Genomic DNA, 27,431 nt, shown 5'->3' with positions numbered 1-27,431 from the left:
AAGGCAAACAAGATCATTGCTGATCCCAGCCACCAGAGCCACGGCCTCTTCATCAGGAAGCAGTCCAGGAGGAAGCCTGGCTACATCAGCATCAGAGCTAAAACCAACGACCTCAGAAACAGCTTCTATCCCCAGGCCATCCGGATGCTGAGCTGAGACTCACAGCTGACCCTGACCCACTAAAGCCCTGTCTCTATTTATTCATCCATTCATACCCAGCTCCTCACCCTTGGTTACACTGCACTTTGCACCACACACTTACAGGGTTTTTAATTCTATGTATTTACTGTGAAGCGCTCCATAAGTATGTCTGTATCGGGGAGTGCATGTGTGTGAGTGAGAGTGTGTGTGTGTGTGTGTGTGTGTGTGTGTGTGTGTGTGTGTGTGTGTGTGTGCGTGTGTGTGTGCGCGTGTGTGTGTGCGCGTGCATGCGTGTGTGCGGGTGGGTGTATATTCTCTTATATTTATTTTATAATTGTGTATGTATTCCCTACCTCATATTTTATCCAACAATTTGCTATTGTTGCTGCTATATTTATAATGTTTAAATGGTACATGCATTTATATAGCGCTTTTCTAGTCTTCCGACCACTCAAAGCGCTTTACACTACATGTCAGTATTCACCCATTCACACACACATTCATACGCTGATGGCAGAGGCTACTAAGGTGCCAACTTTACCCATCAATATCTAATCTAAATACTCATTCACACACCGATGGCTATGCTGATATGTTTACATAGCAAATAGTTGTTTGTTGCTATATTAATGCTCTGGATAACGAATTTAGCACCTTTAAGGAGGTTTTTGAAGGCAGGACTTTTACTTGTAGTGGAGTATTTTTTACATTGTGGTGTATCGGTACTTTTGCAAAAGATCTGAGCACTTCTTCCACCACTATATGGATGCATATTCATTGGACTGAACCAAAAGGAATGGCCAGAAATGGCCACATGGTGTCATCATCTGCATCAAAAATAAATAATTTCTTAGATTTATGGCCTAACTTTCCAGCAGAGTTAATTGAAATGACTTCCTTAGTTTTTCTCAGATATAACAGACAGACAATAGATTTGAAAATGCTAATAAAAAAAAGAAACACCAAACACCGTCTTACTGGAAAATACATTTATTGTACTTGTCTGTGCAGTTGATAACAAGTGATACTATATCATGACATCATGGTTACTTTATCCTGTAACCTCACTGGAAGACTCTACACTGTCAATGTAGAGGTAACATATGAATCCACCCGATCAATCAGTCACCAACATCCCACAGCCTCAGTATACACCGGCAGTACAGCGAACAGGTTTCTACTGTTAACTAGAGCTCACTGACTCTTACAATTCATAGTACAAGAAAAACCAACACGTTCTCATTCCCACCTCGTCACATACTGATGCCTGGTCGGGACCCCTTGGCATCACTTTGTAACACACTGGGTAGCCCAGCGCGTCTAACTATGACGCTCCACTACGGTCGCAGTTAACATGTGGTTCGCGTTGGGAATTCAACCAAAGAACAAATGCTTAGGTTTAGGCAACTAAACCACTTAGTTAGGTTTAAGAAAAAGACATCATGGTTTGCCTTGTAATGAGTACGTTTGTAAAGTGAAAGTGAAACTTAACACAAACACGTTTCACACGGGACACTAACAGCGGCCTCCTGGATGAAACCTAACCTAACCTAACCCTTGACGCGAATGGGCTTACATTGAAAGCCTGTTGCGTCTCATACAGACACCAAAGGGTGCCTTAAGGCCCTGACATACCAAGCCGACGGTCAGTTTGGTGCCGTCGGAAAGTCTGTCGGACTAGTTTTTGCGGTGTGTCCCGCACCGTCGGCTCTAGTCTGCCTGTGTCTGAGTTTTTGCGTTCGATCCAGCAAGTTGAATCGGCGGCGGAGCCCGTCTGTGAGAGAAATCACTCTGATTGGCTGTTCAGCTTAAACAAATCAGTGCACGAGAAGAGAAACGGAAGTGAGGAAAGCAAGCCAACGAGTAAAGTCAAGAGGAAAAACACAGAAGGCTCTTTTCATTTTTCATCTTCATCTCATCTGATCATTCCAAACACGGATATTTTCACAACGACACGGCCATCTGGAATGAAGCTAAGTGGTGAGTGAGAGTGCTGTGTCGGCAAACGCCACTTTGTTTCATGTACGTATCATAACAACGGCTTGTATATCTGCTGTCCTCTGTCTTCAGGGTTTCCCTTTTTCTATGATAAATACAGACTACCGCCGCCTGCTGGTGTGGAGAGTTATTTCCTCTCACGCAGGCGCAGAACGTACATGGTAGTTGGCTTGGCTGTAATCTTTGCGGTGTGTTCGAGTGCAACTTTTTGGCCAAGACAAAGGCGACATGAGGCGACTCAACTGGTGGCCTTCGTTGCCGCTTGTTCTTCGATGTCGGGTTGGTGTGTCTGGGCTTTTATGCTTCGGTATCAGGCGCCAAGGGGCGTGACAAAGCGCCAGTATTTGACACCCTGGGAATGAGAACGGGCTGGAATAACAGGGTGACCCCTGAAAGCCCAGAGGCAAGAATGTAAAGCACTGAATCTTCATGCAGTTTAGCACAAAAAGTCTCTTTAAGCTGGTTCTAAAGCAACACATTGAGAATAAACCTGGAAAAATGCTCTGTTCATCTAAATCATGTGGCAACTCAGACAGACCTTGTTTTATATACAGTAACACTTTAACTTGCAATTAATTGTTGTGCTTCATGTTAGGTGGCAAAGTACATGAAGGTTATATTAACAGCATGTTTGCAACTGTATCAAAATAGCACAAAATATCAGTAAAATACAGCGTGTCGTAATCTGAGTGAAAAATACTACTACTAAAAATACTTTTTGACTACAGTTCTGTATCAAATAACAATCTTCATATTCAAATTGTAACAGTTCATAGATAAAACACATCCCCAAGCAAAAATAAAAAAGTAAATCTGTGCTGAATAAAACTACAGATACCTCAAGAACTACAGCAGACATGATCTGTTACATGTCATTCTCCACCAGCACTCGGTCTACTTCCATTAGTCGAGTCATAACATGTTAAGTGCCTACAAAACTATTACACATATTGTACATTGGTTTAAATGTGGCTAAATGAGTCTTTATGATCTTTTTATACATATATCACAATTTCACATGTATGCATGTAAAACAATTATGCACAAAATAGTTCTAAAATATACTCTATATTCAACTTCATGATTGACAGCATATCTTTAAACTAATGTTGGTCCTTTTTCAGCATCCTACACCTATGTCAAAGAACAATGAGTGCTTCTACCACAAACTAACATTACTTTTAATAGTAGTACATAATTGGTGTATCAAAATCTAATAATACCCTGGACCATTAAATGTATAACATAGATTTCCAAGACTTTACATTTAAAACCCTGTACAAACCTGCTGAAAATGTAAAGATTAATAGAAAAGACAAAATGTGTGTCCGGCACTAAAAAGTCCATAATGAAAGAGAAAAGCGTTGCTGCAGTCTCGCATTGACTGCTTCAGTGTTAAAGTAAATGAACATCCCTCTCCAGTGTGTTACCTGTCCTTTTAATTCTGTCTCCATGCTGTCCATAAAGCGCAATGTGACCTATACAGGATGTGGTTCCATCACCGTGATGGAGCGGCTCCTCATCATGTGGTCGCTGATACAGAGTACTGACGCTGCCTTCGCAGGCTGAATGTGCTTGTGACTGAGGCGAAGCTGTATAAACAGGTTCATCAAGGCAGAGTTGCTGTGTCGCCTCACAGAGTCTTTCACTTTAACACTGGCTGGTCTTTTCTGGGCAGATGAAACTATCCTGGTCTTTTCCTACTGCGCCCATACCAGTCTTGTTGGGTTCCTCGGTGCTGCTGCTGTTTAAAGCACCCTGGAGTTTGCGCTGGCGCTCCACACTGTGCCACATGCCGTAGCCAAAGTAGATCACGAAGCCTGAGGAAAGTGTTGGACAAGATATGAGATACTACAATAAAAACTGGCTAAAGCATCACATATTTGAACATAAAAGTTTGACATTTGGGGAAATGTTTGCTTTCTTGCTGAGAGGTAGATGAGAAGATAACTCTTTCATATCTGTTTGCTAAATATGAAGCTACAGGCAGGACACGGTCAGGTTAGCTTAGCTTAGCTTTGCTTGTGGAAGAGGCAAAATCCATCTACCAGTACCTCTAAAGCTCATTCATTTCTAAAACCCACGTTATATCTTGTTTGTTTAATCTGTACAAAAACCAACGTGTGAAAAAACATCACAAGGGATTATGTGCCAAACTATTTCTTGGCGAGGAGCGGTGACTTCTTGAAGTCTCCAACCTCATTGTGACTTGGACGGCAGAGCCAGGCTAGTGGTTTCTCCATTTCCAGTCTTTATGCCAAGCTAAGCCAAACATCTCTGCTCTAGCTTTTTATTTAGCATACTCTGAGGGTGGTATTGATTTCTCATCAAACTCTTAAAGGGACTGTTTGTAACATTTAGGGGGATCTATTAGCAGAAATAATGTTCATGACTATGGTTTCATTACTGTACAATCATCTGAAACTAAGAATCCCTTCATATCTACATAGGGAGCGGGTTCTCTTTACGGAGTTTGCCATGTTGCTCCACCATGTTTCTACAGTAGCCCAGAACGGACAAACCAAACACTGGCTCTAGAGAGAGCCTTTGATGTTTTTATGTCACCTGAAGGCCACCGTAGTTCTCTGACATGCTTGTGAAACTGTGGTAATGTGAGCCGCAGATTGAAAAACCCTGGTACCACCAGCCGCTTAATGACTTCCGTTGCTCCTAAAGTAGTATTAGTATGGTTCTTAAGGATGGCCTCTGAGCAGGCGAGCGGCGTTGCCACGTTTTTGTACTCGGTTGCTCAGTCTTGGAAAGGGAGGAGAGAGCGGAGGGGTACTCAATTGGTTGCAATCTGCAACCACGCCACTAGATGCCACCAAATCTTACACACTGTACCTTTAACAAAAAAGTGAATAAGCATATTTCCCAAAATGTCAAACTACTCCTTTTTTTCCCACAATTTCCACAACATATCATGGCTGTTTGTAATTGTGTGGACCAGCAGTCACTCACCCACAGCCATCCACACAGAGAAACGTATCCAGGTATCTCCACTCAGCTGAACCATGAGGTAAATATTGACAAATATGCTCAGAATGGGCAGAAAGGGCAGAAGGGGAACCTGTGATGGCAACAAACAAAAAAATCTACCATCAATGTATTTGTATTGGACCGGTCTCATCCCAACAGTGTACTTATTGAGCTGCCACGCACCATGAAGGAGACCTTCTTGGTAGTCTGAGGCTGCCTGCAGACCATGAAGACGCAGCCGCTGAAGATGAGGAGCAGACCGGACAGCAGTGCCAAGATCCACACTTCCATTCGGAGGACGGCGTAGATGTGGTACGTGGTGAGATAGCTGATCGTGCACACTACCAGCACTGTGGTTTGAAAACACACACACTTAATTCGGACTTCTTTTGTCACATCATAAAAAAAAAAAAAGATCTTAACCTGTCTAGCTTACCTAGCAAACAGATGGACATGTTGACCACGCTGGAGGAATGCTCAGTGGGTGAGACAGGAGGGTGCAGGACGGCCTGCAGGGTGGAGCTGCCACCCTTCAACATGTTAAGGTGGGACTCCGACTCTGTCAGGTCAGACTCTCCCTCCTCAGAGGATAGGTAGTCCCTCTCACCGGTGCCTGCCCGCTGCACTAGGGCCCAATCTGGCTGGTACCTGGACGTAAGAGGCGTCAAAGGTTAAAGATCATAAGTCTGCATTTCACTACAGCAAAATGTTTTCAGTGTCTCGAAGTACTCCCTGTTCATATAAGGTATCCTTTATACAGCTACAAACCACTTTCATTGTGAAATGAGGTGATCTGAGGCTTGTAAATCCAGTTTAAACCAGGGCAACGAACACTGTGTCTGTGTTAATGCTGCTGTGGTGATGAGTCACCTTAATGCAACCAGCAGAGGTGCACAGCAGCTGAAGAATTTAGAAAGTACAGGAACCTACAGAGAGTAAACACCTTCATGCACTAAAGCAGCTACTTCACATTCATACAATGGGAGCATTCACAGCTCTTGCATCACCAGTGTGATGCAATAACCTGAGGTGTATGTTACACTAACGGGGTAATTATACCTGTGGGTTTTTAGAGAAGCTATAATAGGGTAGGGCTGTCGAAATTAACGTGATATATTTGTTTTAACGCCACTAATTTCTTTAACGCATTGATGCAAATTGCTATTTTTATGTTGTAGCGGGCTCACTGTTGCCTCACTCTAAAGCTAGAGTGATGATATTGGCATCATATGAAACTAGAAAACCTAAAGAATCCACCGGTACCAACCATGTCATACTAGCTCGTCGCAAAGGAGGCTAAATAACGCTCCAAACCTATTCAAAATTTTGGCGAGGAAAAACTGACATGGCCATTTTTAAAGTGGTCCCTTGACCTCTGATCTCAAGATATGTGAATATAAATGGGTTCTATGGGTACCCACGAGTCTCCCCTTTACAGACATGCCCACTTTATGATAATCACATGCAGTTTTGGGTGAGTCATAGTCAAGTCAGCACACTGACACACTGAGAGCTGTTTTTGCCTGTTTGGGCTGCAGTTTGCCATGTTATGATTTGAGCATATTTTTTATGCTAAATGCAGTACCTGTGAGGGTTTCTGAACAATATTTGTCATTGTTTTGTGTTGTTAATTTATTTCCAATAATAAATATATGCATACATTTGCATAAAGCAAGCATATTTGTCAATTCCCATGTTGATAAGAGTATTAAATACTTGACAAATCTCCCTTTAAGTTACATTTTGAACATATAAAAATAATGCCATTAATCGCAATTCAAATTTGAATCGGTTGACAGCCCTAGTATAAGGGTTACAAACGTACTCACCTGAGAATCAGTACACACGCAGCAACCAGCGAGTAGGCCAACAGAGTTCCAATGGACATCATGTCAACCAGCGCTTTGAGGTCAAACAGGAAAGCCATGATGGCTATAGCAAGCAAAAGAAAATGCAATTAACACAAACACTTTAAAAGAACATTTATAAGAAATATGATCACTACTGATTACTGGAGCAATCATTCTTACAAAATATATGAAAACATTCACACCCACAACAATTATATTCCTGCAATTATAAATGGAAAAGCTGTGTTCTTCAGATGCACCATCCAACAAATGCACACATGAACAGGAACAGATGCAAATTAAACTTCATGCGGACATGTTTTCACAATAAAAAAGAGACACCAAAGAGCTAAACGTTTCCCCGGGCTGACAGCTGTGATCATCTCCGTACCGAGTGTTGTTTGATGTGAGATACACTGTGGTGTTCCATCTCTTCTATCTCAGCACCAGACTCCGGTATGGAGCTGATCTCAGCAGCACAGTTCAAACACAGAACGGTGGTCTGTCCGCTGCTCCCCACAACATCATATTCAAACAAAAATAACAAAGTAAGCTCCCTGCCCAGTTCTACCAGTTGCTTAATGCATGACCTGTGTGCTGTGTTCACATCTGCCTGCCACTTCACCAGGTCATTCACCGTACAGGTCTTAGCCCCAACACCTGAGCACAATGAGCATGATGCAACCACATACCGTACCATACCTTAAAGAGGACCTATTATGCTTTTGTGCTTTTCCCTTTCCTTTAGTGTATTATATCGTTTTTTTCTGCGTGTGAAAGGTCTGCAAAGTTACAAAGGGAGTTACTCTCCCCCACAGAAACACTGTTCCTGAACTGCCTGAAACGCCTTGTTTGAAGTCCCGCCTTTTCTTCTGTAACGTGGTGATGTCACCAAGTAACACGTTTGCATAATACCTGCCTAGCGGCTAGTTTGGCACGCCCTCAAACAAAGCTAGTTAGAGTGGAGCTGGAGCGGAGTCCGAAGAGTTTGGTTTGGTTGATCTATCATAACAGAGTGGGCCAGCTGACCAATCAGAGCAGACTGGACTTTTCAGGAGGGAGGGGGGGCAGGAGCTCAAACAGAGCGTTTCAGACAGAGGGGGGAAAGACGTGCAGCAGCACAGCCGGTATGAGAAAAGCGTTTTTTGAACATTAAGGCATGTGAACATTTTCTAGAGAAAACCTAAAATACAAGTATGCACCTGAAAACTAGCATCATAGGTCCTCTTTAAGATGTAGAAGTAGACGTTTTTAACAATGTGTGAGCACCACACCAGTCCCCAAAGGCCAACTGTTTGTATTCACAGATTCACTGTGTGGTCAGATTTGTACTATTTGTTGCAACTGTAACCACACCCAACAGTGATGTCACGATGTACTGACACACCCTGGAGTACACTTCCACATCACTGCAGCGAGGTGAGAAGTTAAACCAAAAACAAAAACTAAAGTAGGTGAGAAGTTGCTCTTTAAATATCGTCAAGTTGATGTGAAATGACTTATGTTGAAAACTACAGTACTTGAGTACAAAAGTCAAATTTGTTTGTTACATTTGATGATCACGAAAAGGCTAATGTGGCGTCTTGACATTGATTTCAATATGAATACAGCCACTAACCAACATCCGTCTGATTTAGTGATGCTCTCCAATGTGGTGACCATCTTCTCCAAATAAGAAAACTATCAACAATTTAATGACATGGCAGTAGACTTAAAGGAATTATTTATTATTTATTAGCTCTCTGGCCGAGAGTTAGATGAGAAGATTGATTCCACTTTGCGCTAAATATGAAGCTACAGGCAGGTAACTTCACAGTGATGACGAGACTCCAGGAAGTCACTGCTCCAGGCCAGGAAATCCAGCACATAACCCCCGCTAAAACCCAAAACATGTAGTTTTTTCATGTCAGTTTTTGTACTAATAAAACTAATAAACTACTCAATTTGTACTACTAACAAATTAGATACAACATGTTAATTAGTGAGCTTTGGCTTTTGACAGAGCCTAGCCAGCAGTTTCCCTTTGTTTCCAGTCTCTGTGCTAAGCTAAGCTAAGATAACCGCCTGCATTGTTTAACCTGTACAAAAACCGCCGTGTAAAAATGACACATTGTGGTTTTACTGGTTGTTATGTGCCGGAGTATTTCTTGCCCAGGAGCAGTGACTTCCTGAATCCTGTCGCCAGGTTGCCAGGCTGTAGATTCAAATGTAGAATACACACAAGAAAGTAAATAAGCGCATTTCCTAAAATGTTTAACTATTCCTTTAAAGATGTAAGAATGAAGTAAAAAAAAAAGAAAAAAAAAAGAAAAGAATATAAAAAGCTACAGTACTTGTAGTTTGTTACTTTCCAGTAGCCAATTCATTTATTTAGAAAAGTGACTAAAAGCCTGATGGACTGAGGTGGTGAACACAGATAATGTACATTAACTTATAACCTTAATTATATGTGTGATGTTTTCTCACATGCTTTTGGAAACACATCACATGTTTAACATGCCGTCACCACCACCAACGTGCATTGATAAAAAACCCAAACAAGTCCACAGGCGAGTCCTCGTCTCGGGAGCTTACCCGCAGTGGTTCCCGCCGCCATGGTGGCGGCCACGGGAGACTGGCGCTTACTCACTTGGGACATAAATTTGAACAGAATACCATCTCGTGCCATGGCAAAGAGAATGCGCGGCAGAGGGAACATGGAGCCCAACAGGCTAGGGAGAAGAGGGTTCATGGTTAAGTTGAGGGCATTCTGGGGAAAAAAACATGACACCTGCACAACTGTGAAAGAACAACGTGTCTATATTGAGGGAAAACCTCCTATAAATGGATAATTTAAAGAAGAAAGTGTTAGAAGGTGGGTCAAATTAAGGAAGAAAATAACCAAATGATTATCCCTATCTTTGACTGCGTCTTTCACTGTTGATTGGTGGAGAAAGATTAGCAGGAGTGATCTCACTGGAAGCTCCCCGTCTCTCACCTGCTACTACACCGGAGGTCATAGTGGCAATAAGTGGGGTCTTCGTCTTAGGATTGATTCGGGCTAAGACTTTGAAAAGCACCCCGTCCTGTGCCATAGCATAGATTACACGAGGCATGGGGAAAATGGAGCCCAGCAGACTGAATGAGACAGCAGAGACATGCAAGACCAACACGTTAGTCAAAAGCTACAAACACAGACACACACCAATAATCACACCATCAAAGCTCCAGAGCATAAAGCATAAAGTCATTGTCTTTCTTTCCTGGTGGCACATCACATCATTCATTAATTTACATCAACTTAAATCAATGGAATATAATAGATTGTAGCTGTTTTTAAGGGGAAATTACATATCACTATTGTCTTTAAACAGTCAAATGTTTTATTTGTTTTTCTCAGTTTTGAGAGCTGGTTTGGAATTGAATTTAAAGGAGTTTTATGTGCCCTTCAGTAATAACCTTTCCCAGGAGTGTAAACATTTAGTTCAAACATATAAAAGCACCAAAATGTGTGTCAAAGGCTTTTCGCAATTGTGAAAACAACTGCCAAGGGGCGGACCCCAAAGTACCGACCTAAACACCAATTGCAGACTCTGATTTATCCCAAATGTTATTGCTTCGAATCAAATTGGATAATATGCGCATGAATGCAGATCATGGGATAAGATGGTGACTGATATCCACCAGGGTTTGTTGATGGAAAGCTGAGGGGAACTTATATAGTAAACCTCCAGGGAAGAAAGACAGAATTAAGTCACACCAATATATTGTTTATAGACAAACCTGCCCACCTTATTTATGATTCTTTAATAAGTAAATAGTATATTACAAACACATGCAGGTATCTGAAAACAGAGAGACTCAAGCACTGCGCCCACTATGTCCCATTAAAGCTGCAGTTGGTAACTTTGAGCAAATATGATACAAAGCTGTTTTTATAAAACTGTCACCCTATCCTGACAGTAGTCAAGGCCTATGGAAAGGAGGCTGGGTCACGGCGCACATCGGCCTTGTGGTATGGGGTATAACGCATGCTCAGTGTAACTGAAGATGCGGTCGTGCGTTGCGATTGGCTCAATTTTGGCGAGGGCAGACCAGAGGCCTATACTACGAAGCAGGATTTGGTGTAACGAGGTAACTTCAGGTTTAACTCTGGGTTTTCAGTCCTACGAGGGTGGATCACTTATTACCGGGGTAGATCACCATGGTAACTGATGCTGAACAGCTAACTTGCTCCGGAGCAGGTCATGTTCCAGAGAAGAGATCAACTCATATGAAAGCACCTCCTGACCAATCAAAGCTCAGTGTGCGGATCGTATGGTAATATTACACACATTATGAAGAAGTTACAGTCATAATCCAGGCTAAAAACAACACAGTTTAAACTGAAAAATGCAGGAAGGACAGCTGGCTGTATGCGGTGGGTGTTTACCGCTTTGAATTATATTTTCATACTTATTTTTTAATTTCCTCTTGAGTCCGTTCCACACCGCCTGAGAGGGGGGATGCAGCTGAAAGAAGGTTCAAATAGTCATACACGCCGCATTTTTATTACTGGGCATGATTAGGTGTAATCCGGTCATCCAATATACATTTAAAAGCTATTTACTGTATATCTAGAAGAGTATATCTTACTTTTGAGTATTCCGTTAAATTAATAACTCTGTTAATTTACGCATTCACACATCAGGAGTTTTTTCTTTTGCCAACTGTTCTTCCTGTATTCGGCAGCTTCAACTGTGTGACTTTTAGCCTGGATTATGTGTTTAATTTCTTCGTATTTGTCTAAAATAGTTTACTCTTTGTAAAATGTGCCGCTCTGCCTGTCTGTCTGCAAATGTCTGCGAATGTGTTATACCCCTAAACATTGACAGTAGTGCATGAGACTGATAATCGGCCTCCTCTTAGTGCTCCTAATGGCATTTGCAAGATTTCAACATGCCTGTCACAGTCTGGCGCTGTGCACAGAGGCTGTAGGACTATTCCTTTTTGTTAAGATTTAAGATTATCTTGTATTTCATCTTTTTAGTGGATTATCAGTTCTGTATTGTCTAGAGGATTTGGGTTTCTTGGATTTGGGTTTTCTGTTGTATTCATTCATTCTAGTGTTTCCTGTTTTATTTTGATAAGTTCACTCCTCTTGTGTCTTGTCTGTTTTACTTTCTGCCTTTGTTTGTTTTCTGGCTATTCTGAACTTCTATTCCCTGAGCTGTGGATATTAGAGCAAGAGGGTCAAGGTGCAATGTTATGACGTATGTCCTAATTGTGTGCATACTGCATGCAACAGTGCCTACTTCATAAGGGTAGCTGCGGTACGCACTAAAAGTAAAAAGAAAAAGTATGAAATTTGGAACACAGCCTTGCTCTCCTTTCTTGATTCATATTTGATCAGCGCCACCTAGTTTGACCGTTTGATCGGAGTTCGCATATTTTGTGAGCAATGATTGACAGCTGTGTTAGAGACTGCTCGGCTCTGATTGGTCGTCAGATGCCATTGGGAGCAGATGAGGATACAGATTATCTGTCTCATGCACTACTGTCAGGATATAGTGACAGTTTTATAAAAATGACTTTTTATTATATTTGCTCCGACTTACCTCCGAGTTACCGACTGCTTTAAGCAAGGAATCAATCCAATAATAAGACAGAAGGATATGTGGCCAGAAGTTTTGACCAGTTCTCCTTCACCATTATCACCCATTGATAGCATGCACATCAATCAGAAATTAAAGTCATATTATAAATAACATTTAAATGCTTTCATCTACCATGAATATTGATATTTTGTCCACAACTCATGTTACAAATCCAGTGGTTACCTGGTGGAGAGGGCACACAGTGAACCTGCAGCGACCACGTATTTGGCAGGGCCCCAGCCCACGTATTCAAAGGCCATGGGCAGAGGGCTCTTCTCGTCCAGCAGATAGTAGGGCATCATCAGCGTGAGCGCGGCTGACACGCCAAAGTACGCCAAGAAACACACGGTCAGTGACACCACGATGCCGATGGGAATGGCTCTCTGAGGGTTCCTCACCTCCTCGCCTGTCACACACACAGACGCACAAATATGTTTACATTTAGCTTTGATGAAATCCCACTGAATCACAACCTAGAAGTGGCTCACCTGTTGTTGCGATGCAGTCAAATCCAACAAAAGCGTAAAAGCAGGTGGCAGCTCCAGCTAAGGTCCCGCTGAAGCCGAAAGGCATAAATCCTCCGACTCCATAATCACTAGTCACGTTTGCCGTCACCGACAAGTTCCTTAAACATATAAACATATTTCATAAGGACAATTGAACTAAAAACGTAGGTGACATGAGAAGTGTGGCCACTATTACCCTGCATGTTTGCTAGGTAACAGTAATACTGATAGTTATGATCTGTATGTTGTTTAGGGAGCAGCTTTGCATTAATGGGCTTTACAATCATACATAATGGGAAATTAATAAATTACCTTTTAACTATGGTGACATTTATAAGGGATTCTTCAGATATCTCCCAGTTGTATGCGTCTCCTTTGACGAAGCCGGAGATGATGACAAACAAGAGTACGAGCACGTTGATTGAAGTGAAGACTTTATTGACCCAGGCTGACTCCTTCACCCCAAACGACAGGAGTCCTGGGATGAGCGAAAAGGCAACAGGGCTCAGTACAGTACAATATTATTCATTATTGATATTATCAAGTTGTGTCAGTCCAAAAAACATTGCCACTTCATATACTGTATATAAACAGGACTAAGAGTCGACAGTCACGCTAGCGGCTCTGTGAGGCTGTACTTTGGCACAGTGGTGCTTTGAGCGAAATGCTAACATCAGCATGCTAACATGCTCACAATGACATTGCTAACATATTGATGCTAAGCTGGTATAATGTCTTTCATGTTCACCATCTTAATATGGCATGTTAGCATGCTAACATTTGCTATATTTGTTCATGAACTAAAGTATTGGACTAATAACATTTTGACCTGATGACTGCGCTGGATAAAAAGTCTAGGAAGAGGATCATCAAAGTTATTACAATTTATTGTGAGCGGTACGTGAATGTCTGTACCACATTTCACAGATATCAAATAACTGCACAAGTTTTTACATCCGACAAACAGCTTTGAGTACTAACAATAGCCATGTTCGTCGTTTACGTTCATTATGATATATTTATGTTCATTATGATAGTTTTGGGGGAGTGGCTTTGGAGGGAGGCCTGAAGGGACGGACTGTCAGTGTTGCCGACTTTTTCGCTAGATTTAGGGATTTTTGGAGCTAGTTCTGCTAACTACCTTCATTGGAGAAGAGTTGGCAACACTGGGCTGGGTTTTTAGGTTGGATCATTTTTTTAAATCTAGCGTACTCTTGCTAGTTTCTCAACATTACCAACCCTAGCTTTAATGTGAAGTGTTGCATGTCTGCAAGCAAATCTGGTGGAACTGTGTGTAATAAATATACAAAAGGACAAATGTGCCTAAAAGATGTAGGCCTATAGAAAATGCTTTGGGGTGTTCCAGACCACAGCTAGATATAAATAGTTACAAACCACTACTTTTCTTTCAAATCTTTTTTTAATCTGGTTTTGATCAATAGATCATCTGTGATCCTTAAAAACAACCAAAACCCAACTGGATTGTTTCTGGGTCACACTGACCTAATGCAATCATTGCACTGGCAGGCCAGTGGATAAGGTTTTCAGTTTGAGCCTGAGGGTCATGTCCACTTTAAATCCCTGGACTGTTATGAATCTGACCACGGGAAATGAATATGGAGTACTCTCCAAGTCATCAACAGCTACTGATGCTACTAAATCCTCGGCTACTACAGTGGAGCTTCTCAGTGACCTGAGGCTGTAAAGAAACTGTACTGGGCAGTTCCCAGATATGATTGTGTGCAACTGTGGGAAAGAAAAGCAGGGTGCTGCTAAAAACTACCAGGATGATCAGGAAGTCTTTAAAGTGGAAGGAGGTCAATGTGGCCTCCCAGTGGACTCACACTGCCTATAAAGCTCTTATCACACAGTGTCCTGCCATCTCTTTATTGGATTGTGCTCATGAAAGTTGGCTGTTTTCAACAAAATGTACCAATCCTAATTTCCGTTCTTTCACCGCAGCCCCTGTACCAACATCCCAACTTGAACTTGACTATTTTCAGCCTGCTTACCAGAAAGCAGCAGTATCAGGCAGACAGCAAAGAAGTCAGGGTACTGAGCCAGACCAGGAGAGTTCATGCTGAAGTAGGTCTTACAGAATACCTCTATATGCCCGCCTATCATTTCATCAAATGTGCCACTCCAAGCCCTGGCAACGGAGGAGGTACCTGTGAGATAGCAACAAAAAAAAACAGAAACCATTAAACCTGCAGTAGGCAGAACATTTTTGGCATCATTGGGCAAAACTTCCATAATAACCTTTCAGCATATTGTAATTCAAGTGTTCTGAGAGAAAACTAGACTTCTGCACCTCCTCATGGCTCTGTTTTCAGGCTTTAAAAAATCTAGCCCGTGACGGGAGACTTTGGCCAATCACAGGTCATTTCATTGAGAGAGCGTTCCTATTGGCTGTTCATTCAACGGAGGCAGCTGTCAATCACTCGGAAACTCCGATCAAACGGTCAAACTAGGCAGCGTTGATCAAATATGAATCAATATTCTGTTACTGTAATGCCTATTTCTCTCCTCAAATGTTTTCAGAAACATCTTGTATTGTACTGTTTAGCTGTAAAATGAGAAAGTTTGCTCCGGCTGGTGGGCGGTGCTTGGCATTTGCTCAACTGGTCTCAACATGGCGGCCAGGTCACAAACTTTCTCATTTTACAGCTAAACAGTACACTACAAGATGTTTCTGAAAACATTTTACATGACAAATAGGCATAACATTAATAGAATATTGATTGACCTCTCCGGGAACCATCACCTTAACGTGGTGGAGAGGTTTGTGTGTCCCTATGACCCTGAGGGCTGTGTTGTCTGGAGCCTCGTGCTCCTGGTAGGGTCTCCCATGGCAAATTGGTCTTAGGTGAGGGGCCGGACTAAGAATGGTTCACAAAAAACCCAATGACGACACGAGGCAGAGGAGGAGTTACCCGGCCCGGAGGAAGCCCGGGGCCCACGTCTGGAGCCAGGCCCAGACGGAGGGCCCGTCAACGAGCGTCTGGTGGCCGGGCTTGCCACGGAGCCCGGCCGGGGATACCCCGAAAAAGGAACGTGGCACCCCCCTCCTCTCCATCCTGTGGGCTCACCACCTGCGGGAAGAACCGCTTGGGTCGGGTGCGCTGCCACACGGGTGGCAGTGAAGGCCAGGGACCTCGACGGACTGGACCCGGGCGGCAGAGGCTGGCTCTGGGGACGTGGAACGTCACCTCTCTGTGGGGGAAGGAGCCGGAGCTTGTGCGGGAGGTGGAGCGCTACCAGTTGGATCTGGTAGGGCTTACCTCTACGCACAGCCTCGGTTCTGGAACCGTACTCTTGGATAGGGGTTGGACTCTATTCTTCTCTGGAGTTGCCCATGGTGTGAGGCGCCGGGCGGGTGTGGGGATACTCACAAATCCCCGGCTGAGTGCCGCTACGTTGGAGTTTACCCCGGTGGACGAGAGGGTCGCCTCCCTACGCCTTCGGGTTATGGGGGGGAAAACTCTGACTGTTGTTTGTGCGTATGCACCAAACAGCAGTTCGGAGTATTCGGCCTTCTTGGAGACCCTGAATGGAGTCCTGTATGGGGCTCCAGTAGGGGACTCCATAGTTCTCCTGGGAGACTTCAACGCGCACGTGGGCAACGATGGAGACACCTGGAGTGGCGTGATTGGGAGGAACGGCCTCCCTGATCTAAACCCGAGTGGTCGTTTGTTGTTGGACTTCTGTGCTAGTCATGGATTGTCCATAACGAACACCATGTTCGAACATAAGGATGCTCATAAGTGTACGTGGTACCAGAGCACCCTAGGCCGAAGGTCGATGATCGATTTTGTAATCGTATCATCTGATCTGAGGCCGCATGTTTTGGACACTCGGGTGAAGAGAGGGGCGGAGCTGTCAACTGATCACCATCTGGTGGTGAGTTGGGTCAGAGGGTGGGGGAAGACTCTGGACAGACCTGGTAAGCCCAAACGCGTAGTGAGGGTGAACTGGGAACGTCTGGAGGAGGCCCCTGTCCGAGAGATCTTCAACTCACACCTCCGGCGGAGCTTTTCTGGCATCCCTGTGGAGGTTGGGGGCATTGAACCCGAGTGGACGATGTTCAAAGCTTCCATTGCTGAAGCTGCGGCGGTGAGCTGTGGTTTTAAGGTCTTAGGTGCCTCAAGGGGCGGCAACCCTCGAACACCGTGGTGGACACCGGTGGTCAGGGAAGCCGTCCGACTGAAGAAGGAGGCCTTCCGGGATATGTTATCTCGGAGGTCTCCGGAGGCAGTTGCAGGGTACCGACGGGCCCGAAGAGCAGCAGCCACTGCCGTGACGGAGGCAAAGCAGCGGGTGTGGGAGGAGTTCGGAGCAGCCATGGAGAAGGACTTTCGGTCGGCACCAAAGTGCTTCTGGAAAACCATCCGGCACCTTAGGAGGGGGAAACGGGGAACCATCCAAGCTGTGTACAGTAAGGATGGGACACTGTTGACCTCAACTGAGGAGGTAATCGGGCGGTGGAAGGAGCACTTTGAGGAACTTCTGAATCCGACCAATACGCCCTCTATGGTAGAGGCAGAGCTGGAAGCTGATGGGGGACCATCATCAATTACCCTGGTGGAAGTCACTGAGGTAGTCAAACAACTCCACAGTGGCAAAGCCCCGGGGGTTGATGAGATCCGCCCAGAAATGCTGAAGGCTCTGGGTGGGGAGGGGCTGTCTTGGATGACACGTCTCTTCAACACCGCGTGGAAGTCGGTGACAGTGCCTAAGGAGTGGCAGACCGGGGTGGTGGTTCCCCTTTTCAAAAAGGGGGACCAGAGAGTGTGTGCCAATTACAGGGGTATCACACTGCTCAGCCTCCCTGGTAAAGTCTACTCCAAGGTGCTGGAAAGGAGGGTTCGGCCGATAGTCGAACCTCAGATCGAAGAGGAACAATGCGGATTCCGTCCTGGCCGTGGAACAACGGACCAGCTTTTCACTCTCGCAAGGATCCTGGAGGGGGCCTGGGAGTATGCCCATCCAGTCTACATGTGTTTTGTGGACTTGGAGAAGGCATATGACCGGGTCCCCCGGGAGATACTGTGGGGGGTGCTGCGGGAGTATGGGGTGAGGGGGGCACTTCTCAGGGCCATCCAATCCCTGTACGCCCAAAGCGAGAGCTGTGTTCGGATCCTCGGCAATAAGTCGGACTCGTTTCCGGTGGGGGTTGGCCTCCGCCAGGGCTGCGCTTTGTCACCAATCCTGTTCGTGATATTCATGGACAGGATATCGAGGCGTAGTCGGGTGGAGGAGGGTTTGCAGATCGGTGTGCTGAGGATCTCATCGCTGCTTTTTGCAGATGATGTGGTCCTGTTGGCATCATCGGTCTGCGACCTCCAGCACTCACTGGATCGGTTCGCAGCCGAGTGTGACGCAGTCGGGATGAGAATCAGCACCTCTAAATCTGAGGCCATGGTTCTCAGCAGGAAACCGGTGGTTTGCCTACTCCGGGTAGGGAATGAGTCCTTACCCCAAGTGAAGGAGTTTAAGTATCTCGGGGTCTTGTTCGCGAGTGAGGGGACGATGGAACGTGAGATTGGTCGGAGAATCGGAGCAGCAGGGGCGGTATTGCATTCGCTTTACCGCACCGTTGTGACGAAAAGAGAGCTGAGCCGGAAGGCAAAGCTCTCGATCTACCGTTCAATCTTCGTTCCTACTCTCACCTATGGTCATGAGGGTTGGGTCATGACCGAAAGAACGAGGTCGCGGGTGCAAGCGGCCGAAATGGGTTTCCTCAGGAGGGTGGCTGGCGTCTCCCTTAGAGATAGGGTAAGAAGCTCAGTCATCCGTGAGGGACTCGGAGTAGAGTCCTTGCTCCTTTGCGTCGAAAGGAGCCAGTTGAGGTGGTTCGGGCATCTAGCACGGATGCCTCCTGGGCGCCTCCCTTGGGAGGTGTTCCAGGCACGACCAGCTGGGAGGAGACCACGGGGAAGACCCAGGACTAGATGGAGAGATTATATCTCTACTCTGGCCTGGGAACGCCTCGGGATCCCCCAGTCAGAGCTGGTTAATGTGGCCCGGGAAAGGGAAGTTTGGGGTCCCCTGCTGGAGCTGTTGCCCCCGCGACCCGATCCCGGATAAGCGGTTGAAGATGGATGGATGGATGGATGATTCATATTTGATCAGCGCTGCCAGTTTGACTGTTTGATTGGAGTTTGCGAGTGATTGACAGCTGCTCAGAGACGGCAAGGCTCCAGCTCGGCCCTGAATGGTTGTTTTCCTCCGGTCTGTGAAATCTTGCAGATGCCACTGCCACTAACTTACTAACTCACCGATCACATAGGAGAGAATAAGGTTCCAGCCAGTGATGAAGGCCCAGATCTCTCCTACAGTCACGTAGCTATAAAGGTAAGCAGAGCCGGTCTTTGGGACGCGCGCGCCAAACTCGGCGTAGCAAAGGCCGGCCATGACGGAGGCTAGTGCAGCGATTAAGAAGGAGATGACTATGCTGGGGCCTGAGTCGCCCTTGGCCACCTCGCCGGCCAGGACGTAGACGCCGGCGCCCAGAGTGCTGCCAACTCCCAGGGCGATGAGGTCGACGGTTCCCAGGCAGCGGCACAGCTTTGAGTCCTCCAGGCTGTTCATGTCGACCACTTTCCTGCGCACCAGGGAGCGGCCGAATGACACAACCTGCTCCAGCATGTTGACGCCTGCTGACAGAGGGAAAGAGAGAAGAAAAGACTGAAAATACCTGTACACCACATGTGGATAATTTGATTGTATGACTCAAAATGTGTAAAGAAGAAATATTATTTAATCCCACTTAATCATTACCACTATTCTTTATCTCAGCATCAACACAGACACAGTTTGAACTCCACCTGCGGCTCTTACAAGCTTGTTCTCTTGACAGAAATGCTGAAAAATCAGTTGGGATTATGACTGACTATGGTATGCATTATTGGAATGCTGCTAAGTGCTACAGTTCATACAGTAAGTGTCCCATTAAAATCCATTGTTTGGAGTTATGGTGCAGATCTAAGTACTCAAAGAGCTGCATTCATAAAGGGGACCATGAATGCACCACTAGAACACAATAAAGACATTCCAGTATCTCTCTTTACTAATTACATAAAAAAAAAAGAATACATAAAAAGACAAACTGCAAAGCCTTCTTTGTTCTCATTGTCTTTTATCTCAAAATGTCTCTTTCCATTAGCGAGATTGCTGGGGATCCTGCTGAACATATTTGCATGAATACAATAAGATGAATGAGGTTATGAAATATGCCCTCCAAACAATAGTTTCTAGCTCGCTTTTGAAGTTAAAGCGTCTTCTTAGAACCAGATTATCTTGACCGTAAAGGAACACTGACGGCCATCCAAATATGCATTGACCTCCATTTAAGTGTGGTGGAAATGAGTTTTGGGTGTGACAGCTCATTAACATCACAATGTGGACTGTATGGCAGCATCTCCCAAGAATGCAGTGAATGCAAAAGTAAAGATTATAAAGACCAAAATCAGATTTAAACAAGTGAAAATTACATTTTGGAAACTGACGATACAGACTGTAGTAATTTAGCCTGTCAGGTAAGATCAGAATCAGATTTATTTGCTAAGTACACGTTCAAATACAGGGAATTTGACTTTTTTCATCTCTTTCAATGTACTTACAAAGAAATAAAAATAACAGCTAGGGACAAGGACAACAAAGCTGAACAATAAAGGTAAAGAATAGACAGGACTGTTACACAAGTATGTGGGAAAAATAGGTGTACATACAGTATAAATATTACATGAATATAAAAAAGCACCAATGACCAACAATAAAATAAGTCACATGTTCCGTAAGTTGTAAGTAAGATACTCCCTGCATCATTATTCCACACATGTCCTGCATGATTTACATTGCACAGTGACAGCAACATCTAGGTCATACCTTAAACTGCTGAATTTCTCTGCAAAAACTGCTGCTTCACAAACAACTCACAGCTACTGCACAAGTTTGACTATTAAATTCCAGCATTAGTTATTCAAAATGTATGCACAAACAGTGTATTTCATTAGAGACATGCACCTACCTTGTTGGAATGACACTGTGTGGATGTAATGGGGCCAGGTTCAGACACCGGGGGGAAAAAAAGAAGGGCTGTCAGAAGTGTCAGTGCGTTTCTTCCAGCTTGTCAAATTAGATCCACTGCTCCCATGAACTGCTGCCTCTGAACTCCACTTTAGCACTAATTCATTTGCTGGCATGTACGCTGAGCAGAGCAGTGCTTTTACGCCTCCCTTCTGTCCACAGTATTTCTTCATCTCGCCTTGCCCCTAGACTCCAGCCTCCACTCCCGCTGCTGCCAGGGGAGTGACGTCCCCTGTAGGCAAGAGGGGAGGAGGGGGCCCCATGGAATTAGGGTGGGTTTGTGAGTTGGGGGGGTTGGGAGGGGGTGTTTCACCTCCATGCTTGAGGTTTGAGGGAGTAAAACTCTGTGGAGACAACATTGCACCATAAGGGATCACACAGTAGGACAGAGAAGAGAAAGGAAGGAATTCTTGATGGTAGAATTTGTCACTTCTAATGCACATAGATCCCAGCTGCCCAGACGCGTACTGACTACTGATAAATGGTTAGGCAACTGGCATTGACAAACATTGAGGCAGACACTTGTGTTTACCCAGTGCAGCCCACAGGAGTGCTGTTAAAAGCATGGGCGCTGATTGGTCAATGAAGGGTGGATGAGCCACAGTACCGGGGGGTTAAGTCCTCCTAATGGAAGACAGGTATTGCTCAATGTTCCCTGAGCTATTGGACCCATGGACATTACACAATCAATAACACAGCAAACTGTGGTACGCCGCCGAATGCCTGGCATCTCCACGGCAACTTCATTTACAAGTTTGAGCGCTTGGAGGGGAAAAAAAGGCACATTTTTCCATCAAACACTGCTTGTGAATTAAGGTTGCAGCGAAGAGAATATCTGCCAAGACCAGCTCAAACCAGCTAAAGACCTCAGTGGGAAGGTGGCAGCTGGCCGCTAGACACGCCGTCCAATCCACACAGACCAGAGACTCGACGGCATGACAACAGGCGGCTCTCTCTTAGTTTGTCCATCCAGCCAAGCAGTCAAATATCATGGCCCACCGCCCACCAAACCTTGGCTGCAGGGTTGATCATCTGACCTGCATGCTGATGGGAAAGCCAATGTTTTCCTTAGTGGTGGTGGTGGGCAGGCTGGGGACACTACTGTTAACGCTGTCTGTTTGTCTTAAACACACACACACACACATTGATCTACAAATTGAGCCTAAATACATTTAATGTACTGACAGGACAAAATGGCTTCCATCAAATGACTGAGGAGCATGAAACAAAAGGGATTTTCTAAAATGTCTTATGTCTTTGAGCATATTTTGCTATTGATGGTTTAACAAAGTGCACTTAAGAACACAATACAGAACCTGTTGAATCAGATTGTTACACTAATTTAGCTTGAAATACACATTTACAAACATAATTAATATTATCTAGCAGTATTTATTGCTGGATATTTATTGTCATGGGATATCTGGAAGCATCTTTTTACATTTCATGCATTTTGTAGCAAATGTTGAATTCGTAATTTTGAAAAAAAATAAATCAGGATTACACATATGATTTGTCAAAATATCCTCCTGGACCACAAACACACCTGCTTCTGGAACGAGTATTACGTTTTAATTAGGGCTGTCAAAGTTAACGCGATGATAATGTGTTATGGCAAATTAGTTTTAACACCACTTACTTCTTTAACGCATTAACGCAATCGATCTTTCGGATGTTGTAGCGGGCTCAGTTTTTAAGATAGAGTGAAGATACTGCTATGATCTAGAAAATCTAATGAATCCATCCAGGTACCAACAATGTCATACTAGCTTGTTGTGAAGGAGGTTAAATAACGCTTCAAATTTATGCAAAATTTTGGTGAGGAATAACTGGCATGGCCATTTTCAAAGGGGTCCATTGACCTCTGACCTCAAGATATGTGAATGAAAATGGGTTCTTTACAGACACGCCCACTTAATAATAATCATGTGCAGTTTTTTTAATGTAGTACAAATGTGTTATTTTTGCCGATGAAAATATGATGTGTTTGAATGTTTCTGCATACTGGGGCCCCTAAACAGTCTCTGAATTGCATAAAGTATATACATTGGGTATCACTGTAAAGCTGAGACTGTTGTGGATCCAATGAGCCCAACTCTATTCATGTGTGATGATGTTAGTCCCCATAGTAGCAATTTCATTGTAATGAGACCATTTCTTTTTTTATTTGACCTCACTGTTTAAAATGACCTGTGGTGACCTCTAGGAAAATCACAGCCTCATGAAACGTTATAGCCACAAATTAAAGACCTAGAGCATTCAGAGGATGGATGGCTTTCCTAGGTAGATTGACAATAAGGGGGTTTCTGAGCAGTTTCCAGAACAGAAGCGCTCGCTATCCAATCACTGAAAATGCAATTCTTGCAGAAATCTCAAAATGTCTAAAGATTTTGAAACCAAATCACAGCAAGACTTTTTCTATGGTGTTCCTCAAGGTCCTGGTGACTTAATGTTGTATTTTGGAGGGATTATTAATAAAAAATTTTATCAATTCTTGAATGAAAAAAAATTGTTAAATTTAGCTTCCAGATGATATACACCACTCATACTAGCTTGTCGCGAAGGAGGATAAATAACTCTCCAAATTTACACTTGATTTTTGAGGTCAGAGGTCAAGGGACCTCTGACCTCATTCTCATTCAAGATATGTGAATGAGAATGGGTTCTATGAGTCAACAAGTCTCCCCTTTACAGACATGCCCACTTTATGATAATCACATGCAGTTTGGGGCAAGTCATAGTCAAGTCAGCAAACTGACACACTGACAGCTGTTGTTGCCTGTTGGGCTGCAGTTTGCCATGTTATGATTTGAGCATATTATTCATTTATTTATTTAATTGCGATTAATCATGGACAATCATGCGATTAATCACGATTCCATATTTGAATCGACTGACAGCCCTAGTTTTTATACATGCAGGCAGCGGTCACTGTAACCATGGAAAGGATGGAAAGGAGTCACTGGCTCCCTTTATCTCCTTGTTGACATGCGCTAATTCTGTGAAGCCAATTGAATGCATTTGCCCTCCGATGGCTGAGTGACCCAGCTTCAAAAACGTGGATATGGTCAACAGATTGAGTGGTGTTTGCCTTGCGGACCGTTCGCTCCAGTTAACGCTGGTGTCACCAGGAAATGTTAGAGTGAACAATTACTGATAAGGCAGACAACAGCTCTGAGAGGAATCAAGACAGCGAGAGCGACCTCCAGACTAAAAACGGCAGTCTTTGGGGAGGAAGATACTTAGAACTCAATTTTGTTTATGTGGATGTACCAAAGTCAAATAAAAGACATGATCTCAGATAACAGGTTTCAGTGTAGCTCACTGGAAAAAATTTAAAAATTTGTTAGAGATTTGTTTAGGAGGGCAGTATTAGCCATGGTTTACATGTTGAATCTAACGTAATGGCACAAAGTCTCTTCATATTGCATTTTAAGAACAGTCTGGGGACTGAAGCCTGAAGACATTACCTGTTCTTAGTTTGACTTAATACTCTTTTTATTAGGTAGGAGGATGGAGTATTATCTATGGATGGGTGTATCCCTCTCCCTGCGCTGCTAAAAGTGATTTCCTGTCTCTATCTAGGTCAGTACAAGTCTTGTACAGTAGGTTATTGTGTAGTGGATCTAGAAAAACTACTACATTTCCACGAATTTAAATGTAATACAATTACCTTTCATGGTTTAGGAAACTGCACTGGCCAAAGGTTGTATACAGTAAATTGAATGTCATCAATCTTCTGTTTCGACACATTTGGCAATAGCAACAGATTCCTTTAAATATGATCTGTGATGTCCAAGAATCTTTTGGCCTGCGGGTTAATTGTGGCCTCAAGCTGACTTCACTCCAAGTCCCTGGGGATGCGCTGACTTCCAAAAATGAATTCCACACTGAGACGATTAAAAACGTGGGTTACGGTCAAACCGGGGGATTTCACAGGTTTATAATCCTAAATAAATATTGGTTTCAAACCGTCCCTCTGCACTGTCATGACCATTTCAAATCTTTTTTTGACCTTTTGTATGAGGCAATTACACCTTGTCGACATATAAAAAGGGATATAAACCGTGAACACAAATATCAGTTCAGTCATCAAGGCTGGATTGTGATTGCTCATCTAAACGGAGACGAGCTAACTGATCCATGTGATACTATCAGAACTGAATTGTTCTGTATAATCATTGGACAATCAAGCTCTTTTTGGTTCCTCATACATGAATGCAGCGCAGTAGGAGCGGGCGTTCAGCAAGGCTGTCAGGCGTCAGTAAGTCAATCACTTCTGCTTAGTTTAACTAACTACTTTTATTGTTTTTTTCTGTCTACTGTCCTGCAACAGATGGCTCCTCTGCTCACCGGCGTGCAAAATACTGCTGGAGATAAAAATACATTTGAATGATTTGGTATGACTTGTCAAAACAATGAAAGATGTCAGAAGAACTTGAAAACAGTTCAGTTCGGGTGTGCAGATAAAATGTGTATACATCCAGTTTAAATTATGCGGGATGCATCTGTGTTTGCACTGGGGCGCTTCTCAAAAAAGCTTCACGCTCTGTTTAACAGCGTGACAATCACTTAATCAAACTCAGGACATTTTATGCTCATTGCCAAAACTTAGAATAAATCTAGCCTTAAAAATAACATTTTAAACTGTCTGCTGGCCCACTATGTGACACGCCCCTTAACTTTTGGGCTGGTTGCACAAGTACTACCAGTTTCAGACTAGTGTAGAGCAAATAAGGACCTCTTATAAAGAACAGAGAGACTCTGTTTTAGGCCAGCATGCTATCTCAAGACTAAGAGCTGTGTCTCTTAATGTCTCCTGCTGACAGCTTACAAACAATGCTGTGGAGTGCAATGTGAAGGGGAAAGCTTTTTAAGAAAACTGCAACCCCTTCTTCCTCACTTACTGTCCTTTTACCAGTAAAATGTCCTTGAAATTCATATTAAGGCCCCTACACATCTACTTTACACCCACACATGTATTCCCACCTATGTCGCCTGATCCGACCTCTTCTCCTGACTCCCTCAATCTCCTGTTAACATTTGTTATTTCTACCTTCATCGTGTTTATTAGAACATTTTGGTGATCTCACATCCCTGCAAAGTTTCCCCCAACATGACCCTCAGCAGGTCTAATCAGCCAGAATAAACACCTGTACCACTGTGCAGGGTCTTAGTACAGATGAAGTCATCAATCTTTAGTCTTGTTTGCTTGTGGTGACTAGGGTCTATGACTGGCTCTTATGTTTACAGTCCACAGAAACCTTTTATAAATAAGTTTGTTTTTTTTAAACATACAGTATATAGCAAATTTGATTTACCTGGCATAATTGTCCTGTTGTCTGTATGTTAACAACATTTCTTTCTGAACAAAGCTAACGTTAACGTAGCCAATTAGCCTATCATAGAGTGCTACAGGAATGAGTCCTAAATGAGCACTTCCGGTTCCCTTGACTGGAAGTCAATGTTTTTTTTGAATGGTTTTAATTTTTAGTTAGATGCCTGAAATAAGGTCTGTGGTTAACACAATCTCAAGAGATTTTAATGTTTTGTTCTACGACATAAAATACATAAATAAATATCCCACTCGTGAATTTTTAACCCTTTATGTGTCTTTAAAAAAGCAGTTGCTAACAAGTGGCTAAACGAGACTACTAAACGTCGTCACGTCCGCCTTTTCAGCCTCGTTGTGTATACTCACGCTCCTGCGTTTATAGCCTAATGTTAGCTTTTTACTTCTGCCAATTGCATTTACACTTCAAAAATCAGTAAAGTTGTGTTCTTTTGTGAAGATTATCTTGCTGAACAAATCATTTAAGTATCATAAATGTTAGGTTAGAGACCTTTGTCTGGTCAGCTAACATTACTGCCAAGCAGGTGAAATATAGAGTGATATTGTGCTTTTAGCTGACGTGTGTCGCCTCACTGTTTTGAGCGATGCTCGTTCATGTCTCTTTAGAGCGAGCAAGCGCGAGCCCGACGCTGACTTTAGTTGACTTAACGGCCACAGGTGTCGCTGTTAACAAGCATTTCTGAAAGTTACAAATAGTCCCTTTAACTAATGAGCATTTTGGCCCTCACTAGTTAACTAGTGCAGAAAATTGTAGGTAACTAATGAGGTGAATATGTCCTTTACTAGTTAACATGTCAAAGCTTTTACAGCCTGAACAGCCCAGTCCCTTTGACATTTCACACAGGCCACAGCTCTGCAGCCGGCGGGCTTTAGGACCCACCGCGCAGCAGCTCTGATGAAG

General features: G+C 43.7%; 1 protein-coding gene across 3 annotated transcripts; it reads right to left on the bottom strand.

The window, feature by feature from the left end:
* Positions 1-1,115: 1,115 nt before the first annotated feature.
* Positions 1,116-21,385, bottom strand: slc7a2 (solute carrier family 7 member 2). 3 transcript variants are annotated; one of them, XM_074647955.1, is made up of 12 exons: positions 21,119-21,385; positions 19,368-19,748; positions 15,102-15,257; positions 13,402-13,567; positions 13,072-13,208; positions 12,767-12,989; positions 9,946-10,085; positions 6,948-7,050; positions 5,555-5,766; positions 5,302-5,468; positions 5,101-5,209; positions 1,116-3,959 (listed from the first exon to the last, which is right to left on the bottom strand). In XM_074647955.1, exons 2-12 carry the CDS (start codon positions 19,735-19,737, stop codon positions 3,790-3,792), a joined length of 1,953 nt encoding a protein of 650 aa, XP_074504056.1. In that variant the 5' UTR covers positions 19,738-19,748; positions 21,119-21,385; the 3' UTR covers positions 1,116-3,789. The 3 variants fall into 3 exon arrangements, with proteins under 3 accessions (XP_074504056.1, XP_074504055.1, XP_074504057.1); XM_074647954.1 differs by having other exon boundaries at positions 19,368-19,745; XM_074647956.1 differs by lacking the exon at positions 9,946-10,085 and adding an exon at positions 9,543-9,679 and having other exon boundaries at positions 19,368-19,745; positions 21,119-21,383.
* Between the last annotated feature and the right edge of the window lie 6,046 nt (positions 21,386-27,431).

Source organism: Sebastes fasciatus, chromosome 10 (genome assembly GCF_043250625.1).
Source record: "Sebastes fasciatus isolate fSebFas1 chromosome 10, fSebFas1.pri, whole genome shotgun sequence".
In the NCBI taxonomy this organism is placed as follows: Eukaryota; Metazoa; Chordata; class Actinopteri; order Perciformes; family Sebastidae; genus Sebastes; species Sebastes fasciatus.
This window is presented reverse-complemented; position numbering and strand designations above follow the sequence as displayed.

Bases quoted from the DNA above. Each gene is read 5' to 3' on its own strand.
- slc7a2 (XM_074647955.1), bottom strand. From the start codon at position 19,737: ATGCTGGAGCAGGTTGTGTCATTCGGCCGCTCCCTGGTGCGCAGGAAA. The intron at 13,568-15,101 runs GTAAGCAGGCTG...CGCTCATCCCAG, and splicing joins CCTGATACTGCTGCTTTCTG to GACTCCTGTCGTTTGGGGTG. The intron at 3,960-5,100 runs GTGAGTGACTGC...CACTTTCCTCAG, and splicing joins CTCTGTGTGGATGGCTGTGG to GCTTCGTGATCTACTTTGGC.